Below are 7,658 nucleotides of genomic sequence, written 5' to 3' on the forward strand. Positions count from 1 at the left end.
CATATTATTAGATGATACGTCATGTTTTGATTGGCTACACTTGCTGTCTCAGACGTGTTTTAGGTTTTCATTTTTTTTTTTTTTTTGTACATGCGATGCGAGCGGAGTTTTTACGAGATCTTCACCAACTGGGCTACCCTGTTAAATTAGTCCCCTGTAGTAATCATCTTTGCAAAGCCGCACTCCCCCGCCGCAGAAAAGATTCTCAGTGAAAAACACATCTTAAGGTGCTCATAAAGTCGCAGGCTCGCAGCTTTATTGGAATCACAGAGTAAACCCTAAGCCATGGCTGCCAACAATCCTCCATTAACTCCCCAATCCTTGTCTGCCTTCTCTGAAGGCATATATCTTGTTCTATCTCGGTGGACTGCTCTTCAGATGGCTATTCAAAACGAATGGGGAGGAAGAGATTCTCGTCAGAAATCAGACCAATTCTCTTATGATATCCTCTCCTGGTTTACCCAAACTAAAGGTATAATTAGGGTTTTAAATAATAGTTGGGGTTTTGCAGGTTTAGAGGGGGTGATTATTTTTTTTCTACTTTCTGTTGTTTTTGTTTCGCAGAGCCGCTTTATATTGATGATTTGGAGGAGAAGATATTGTTCAAAACCATGACAGATGAATTCAATGTTGTGCTTGACGATGGGAGCGAGAAAGAGGTATGAGTAGAAGATTGACATTTAAACTTGAATTTATAATTTTCACTTACGTATCCGCCGTTTTCCTCTCAATCGGGGAAACCATTTCCCCTCAATTAGAGCTTGTAATTCAGGCCAGGGTTATTGCTTTTGTTGTCTGCTTGACACTGTAGATGTTTTCTAGCTCGGAAATTTGGAGCATCTTGCCAAACTTGCCCATGTACCTTCAGATTTGTCAAGCAGAAACGCTATGCAAGTTTGATTTTGGTATTTTGATCCTTGAACATGTGATACATTTGTATTTATAAGAATCTAAAGGATAAAGATTAGAAACAAACAATGGAACAACTGACACTGTTATCAGTACTCTATAGCTGGTTGCATATGGGAGATTTAGAGAGATCTATTCTTCTGATGTTCTGTTTTTTTTCGTTTTATTGGACCAAGCAGATAGCAGAAGAGCTTATGATTATGCATGAAGAGTGCCTGCAAGAAAATTATGAGTCGATTCAAAGACTAAGGATATCCAGTAATGGAGCGCAAGCTGTCTCTCAAAGTAGACAGGTAACTCATTTTAAAGTTACTTTTCAATTACACTACAAGTTACATTTTGGATTGCATCAAGGTTTCACACTTGCACGTATCATTTGTTAAGGAATCTGTATTGTCTGTTTTCACACTTGCTTTGTAGATCCTGGCAGAGGCTAGAAATTTTAGTTTCCACGAACTTGGGCAGAAAATATGATTTATAGTTGTGTGTATGTTACAATCTTGATAGTTAAGGATCAGCATAAAATTCAGAATGGCTACTGATAGTGTGGACTAAGTAGTACGGTTGACATATATCAGAATGGCTACTGATAGTGTGGACTAAGTAATACGGTTGACATTTAGGTGCTGCTGATTGCTGTATTGCAATTATTCACCAGAATGGCTGTAGTTACTTTTATGAGATTGGTTTTCAATTTTCCCTGAAGGATTTGCACAGGGCGAAAGAAAATTATGGTTGTTTAAGCTGTAGAGGTATATATTCCTTTACCAAATTACTAGATTCACCAGAATATCTGAGGTGACATAACTTAAACCTCATCTGAGAATTTTAGAGGTATATATGCATTTACTAAAGGACTAGATTCACCATATACACCTTTGTAGAATGATTTCGAGAAATGACTTTATACATATTGCTCCCAACTCATGCTGCATTTTGGTTGTAGCTTAGTGGTTTGAACTTGTAAGTTTATGCCCGTAAATCTAGAGTTTGCTCATTATAGCATGTTGTACATCAATGCTTGGTGAGAAGTGTGAACATAAGACTTATAATAGTCACTGTTGCATCTGATAAGTGATATCTCAAGTTCAACCCCTAAATTATGATGTTTTTGGTTTCTTGATTACATATGGAAGGGAAGGAAAGAAGAGGACTCCAGTCACTGTATTTTACTCTTTTTTTTACTTGGAATCATGATCTAATATAGAACAGGAGTTCGATGGTATACAAACTCATTGTTGCCTATTTTAAGCACACTACACTTTTATGTCTATTTCCCCAGTTGGTTGATGAAAATGTGGATGAGAGTTCTGATGACGAAGAAGCATCAGACATGGCAGTAGATGAGCCGCAGGGGCCAAGCTCAAATTCAAAAACAAATAACACATCGGTTGATAATCAGAACCAGACAGGACAAGCAGATGATGGATGGTCTGTCGTCCCCCCTAGGCGAAACAAGGGCAACCGCCAAAATTAGTTTGAAACTCAATCATGGTCTTTCCTGTTTCTGCAACTCTTCCAATTTTGTTTGTATAAAAATACTACTAGATTTATATAAAAATAACATGTCTAAGGTATTTTGTGTACTAAGCTTTGTGGTTTTGAAGTTTATGTCAATTGATGAGCTTTGTTTCTGAACACGACATCAGGGTATTTCTCGATATTGAATGTTAAGTACGCTTTGTGAGTACTTTGTGATAGTTATCTTCCTTGAATTCCCTCCGTTGCTTATCTCCTACTTTCATCATCACTAACATAGGAGAGAGAAATCGATATATTCCCAACTTCGAATGAATCTTGATCATTTACTTTTATTGGTGTCGCTTTGTAGTGGTTTTAGTTTCCACAAATTTGGGTTGAAGAAATTGTTGCCAAAGCTTCTGCAGTCATTTAGTCATGTGTCATCACCCACAAGGTATATCTTGGTCATTTGGAGTACATTTAGTCATGTGTCATCATCACCCACAAGATATATCTTGGTCATTTGGAGTACAAATTCTTAGATATTAGTAATTAGTTGGGAGTATAACATTTTCATTTCCATCCTATAAATTCTTTATCTTTATTTACCTTTTCAGCTACGTGTCAATCTGTAATTGATTAAAACTATTCCTATCCTTTAATTATTGTCGAAATACACGTGCCATGTACATGTTTGAGCTTTACTCTTTTAACAACACCAAGTCTGATAACAATGATATTTTTTTCGTAAAATAAAATAATATTTTTTTACTTCTACTCATTACGCAGGTAATTTAAAGAGCTTTCCAAATATATTAATTTTACAAAAAATTGGTGTTTATTTTAAAAGATAACAAGTTTTTAAAAATTTTGATCTATTTTTAAAATAATGATATTTCTGTAAATATATAAATTTAATGGACGTTTTTACATTTAAATTCATATGTGTAGTGGTAGTTGATATTGAAGGTCATATTAGCAATATCAGGGTTCCACCAAACCTGTATTTTGTCATTCTGTAACCAATCGAAATACCTCTTTCTTTTAGATTAGTAAAGTATGCCTAAGACGGGGAACATCCTCTTGGTAAACCTATAAAACACGAGGTTCACCAACACGGTGCCTTCACAATTGTGTGCCACTTCGTCCTCATATACATAAGTTGGAGATAGTTTTCTTGTGTGAATGGTTATTTATCCAATGTGGCCTAACACCTTGTATCTTCGGGAAAAAAAAATTCATAAGAAGAATCATTCATTCAAATAACAAATATAAATGCCAGTTTCATTAACAAGTTTAGTCTTATCAAGAAAAGCGAGTTCAAGTGAGCAATAATAGTACGCAAAGATAACATAATTTATTTATTTTTGGCATCATCAAACAAACAAATCTAGGATCACAACATAAATCACACCAATCAATTAAACAATTTCAATCATTTCCTGGTAACGATTAGATAGTATTGTTTGGAAAGAACCAATATTTTTCAAAACGAACAACGATCATGCACAAAACTAGAGAGTTAGGATCATGGAATAATACATCCATCTCTTAGGGTTTTGTTCATAAAGAACTATCGAGGGGTTAAAACGTGAAGACGCGTCAAACTCGTACCTTCACAAATTTCCTATTGTTGTCCTCTGTTTTGGATGCGGTCTCGGTGGCTACTTTGTTCTCTAATCTGTGATCAGGATTCCGGCGGTATTAGATCTGGATTTTCTGATTATCTTCTAAGTCAGTTGAGGTTAATGGCGGTTAGAAGAGAATCAAAGAGAGAGGAGAGAGAATTGTCTGAAGTATATTTCTTATTATCAGAATGAACTTGTTTACATCGTCAGCCTTTCTGGCAACTTGTACATCGACATGAACACGACAATTACATGTAAATGACTAAGAACGTGACATCCTGGACATCAATAATTTACCTCCTTGTGCTTGTACCGACCTGGGATTGGTTTCATGGTCTTCCCTTAGCTGAAAACATCGAGAATCTTCTTAGCTTCGCATTTGGACTCAGAGGCCAACGACTGATTTTTAGGCACTCTTAGGACAACGACTGATTTTCATTCTCTCTCCTAAGAATATGGGGTCATGATAGGCGTGGCGAGGCCAACGATTGATTTTTAGGCACTCTCCTAAGAATTTGTACTTGGAAATACTACTAGATTTATATAAAAATAACATGTCTAAGGTATTTTGTGTACTAAGCTTTGTGGTTTTGAAGTTTATGTCAATTGATGAGCTTTGTTTCTGAACACGACATCAGGGTATTTCTCGATATTGAATGTTAAGTACGCTTTGTGAGTACTTTGTGATAGTTATCTTCATTGAATTCCCTGCGTTGCTTATCTCCTACTTTCATCATCACTAACATAGGAGAGAGAAATCGATATATTCCCAACTTCGAATGAATCTTGATCATTTACTTATTTATCGGTGTCGCTTTGTAGTGGTTCTAGTTTCCACAAATTTGGTTGAAGAAATTGTTGCCAAAGCTTCTGCACTCATTTAGTCATGTGTCATCACCCACAAGATATATCTTGGTCATTTGGAGTACATTTAGACATGTGTCATCATCACCCACAAGATATATCTTGGTCATTTGGAGTACAAATTCTTAGATATTAGTAATTAATTGGGAGTATAAAATTTTCATTTCCATCCTATAAATTCTTTATCTTTATTTACCTTTTCAGCTACGTGTCAATCTGTAATTGATTAAAACTATTTCTATCCTTTAATTATTATCGAAATACACGTGCCATGTACATGTTTGAGCTTTACTCTTTTAACAACACCAAGTCTGATAACAATGATATTTTTTTCGTAAAATAAAATAATATTTTTTTTACTTCTACTCATTAAGCGGTAATTTAAAGTGCTTTCCAAATATATTAATTTTACAAAAAATTGGTGTTTATTTTAAAAGATATCAAGTTTTTAAAAATTTTGATCTATTTTTAAAATAATGATATTTCTGTAAATATATAAATTTAATGGACGTTTTTACCTTTAAATTCATATGTGTAGTGGTAGTTGATATTGAAGGTCATATTAGCAATATCAGAGTTACACCAAACTTGTATTTTGTCATTCTGTGACCAATCGAAATACCTCTTTCTTTTAGATTAGTAAAGTATGCCTAAGATGGGGAACATCCTCTTGGTAAACCTATAAAACACGAGGTTCACCAACACGGTGCCTTCACAATTGTGTGCCACTTCGTCTTCATATACATAAGTTGGAGATAGTTTTCTTATGTGAATGGTTATTTATCCAATATGGCCTAACACCTTGTATCTTCGGGGAACAAAAATTCATAAGAAAAATCATTCATTCAAATAACAAATATAAAGGCCAGTTTCATTAACAAGTTTAGTCTCATCAAGAAAAGCGAGTTCAAGTGAGCAATAATAGTACGCAAAGATAACATAATTTATTTATTTTTGGCATCATCAAACAAAAAAATCTAGGATCACAACATAAATCACACCAATCAATTCAACAATTTCAATCATTTCCTGGTAACGATTAGATAGTATTGTTTGGAAAGAACCAATATTTTCCAAAGCGAACAACGATCATGCACAAAACTAGAGAGTTAGGATCATGGAATAATACATCCATCTCTTAGGGTTTTGTTCAAAAAGAACTATCGAGGGGTTAAAACGTGAAGACGCGTCAAACTCGTACCTTCACAAATTTCCTATTGTTGTCCTCTGTTTTGGATGCAGTCTCGGTGGCTACTTTGTTCTCTAATCTGTGATCAGGATTCCGGCGGTATTAGATCTGGATTTTCTGATTATCTTCTAAGTCAGTTGAGGTTAATGGAGGTTAGAAGAGAATCAAAGAGAGAGGAGAGAGAATTGTCTGAAGTATATTTCTTATTATCAGAATGAACTTGTTTACATCATCAGCCTTTCTGGCAGCTTGTACATCGACATGAACACGACAATTACATGTAGATGACTAAGAACGTGACATCCTGGACATCAATAATTTACCTCCTTGTGCTTGTACCGACCTGGGATTGGTTTCATGGTCTTCCCTTAGCTGGAAACATCGAGAATATTCTTAGCTTCGCATCTGGACTCAGAGGCCAACGACTGATTTTTAGGCATTCTTAGGCCAACGAATGATTTTCATTCTCTCTCCAAAGAATATGGGGTCATGATAGGCGTGGCGAGGCCAACGATTGATTTTTAGGCACTCTCCTAAGAATTTTTACTTGGAAATACTACTAGATTTATATAAAAATAACATGTCTAAGGTATTTTGTGTACTAAGCTTTGTGGTTTTGAAGTTTATGTCAATTGATGAGCTTTGTTTCTGAACACGACATCAGGGTATTTCTCGATATTGAATGTTAAGTACGCTTTGTGAGTACTTTGTGATAGTTATCTTCCTTGAATTCCCTCTGTTGCTTATCTCCTACTTTCATCATCACTAACATAGGAGAGAGAAATCGATATATTCCCAACTTCGAATGAATCTTGATCATATACTTATTTATTGGTGTCGCTTTGTAGTGGTTCTAGTTTCCACAAATTTGGGTTGAAGAAATTGTTGCCAAAGCTTCTGCACTCATTTAGTCATGTGTCATCACCCACAAGATATATCTTGGTCATTTGGAGTACAAATTCTTAGATATTAGTAATTAATTGGGAGTATGAAATTTTCATTTCCATCCTATAAATTCTTTATCTTTATTTACCTTTTCAGCTACGTGTCAATCTGTAATTGATTAAAACTATTTCTATCCTTTAATTATTGTCGAAATACACGTGCCATGTACATGTTTGAGCTTTACTCTTTTAACAACACCAAGTCTAATAACAATGATATTTTTTTCGTAAAATAAAATAATATTTTTTTTACTTCTACTCATTACGCGGTAATTTAAAGAGCTTTCCAAATATATTAATTTTACAAAAAATTGGTGTTTATTTTAAAAGATATCAAGTTTTTAAAAATTTTGATATATTTTTAAAACAATGATATTTTTGTAAATATATAAATTTAATGGACGTTTTTACCTTTAAATTCATATGTGTAGTGGTAGTTGATATTGAAGGTCATATTAGCAATATCTGGGTTGCACCAAACCTGTATTTTGTCATTCTTCGATCAATCGAAATACCTCTTTCTTTTAGATTAGTAAAGTATGCCTAAGACGGGGAACATCCTCTTGGTAAACCTATAAAACACGAGGTTCACCAACACGGTGCCTTCACAATTGTGTGCCACTTCGTCCTCATATACATAAGTTGGAGATAGTTTTCTTATGT

General features: G+C 34.6%; 1 protein-coding gene across 1 annotated transcript; it reads left to right on the forward strand.

Annotated features, from left to right (window-relative positions):
* The first annotated feature begins 94 nt into the window (after positions 1-94).
* LOC113350080 (pre-rRNA-processing protein TSR2 homolog) lies at positions 95-2,599 on the forward strand. Its single transcript, XM_026594154.1, has 4 exons — positions 95-472; positions 565-659; positions 1,089-1,202; positions 2,192-2,599. Exons 1-4 carry the CDS (start codon positions 286-288, stop codon positions 2,384-2,386), a joined length of 591 nt encoding a protein of 196 aa, XP_026449939.1. The 5' UTR covers positions 95-285; the 3' UTR covers positions 2,387-2,599.
* The last annotated feature ends 5,059 nt before the right edge of the window (positions 2,600-7,658 follow it).

This window comes from Papaver somniferum, chromosome 2 (genome assembly GCF_003573695.1).
Source record: "Papaver somniferum cultivar HN1 chromosome 2, ASM357369v1, whole genome shotgun sequence".
In the NCBI taxonomy this organism is placed as follows: domain Eukaryota; kingdom Viridiplantae; phylum Streptophyta; class Magnoliopsida; order Ranunculales; family Papaveraceae; genus Papaver; species Papaver somniferum.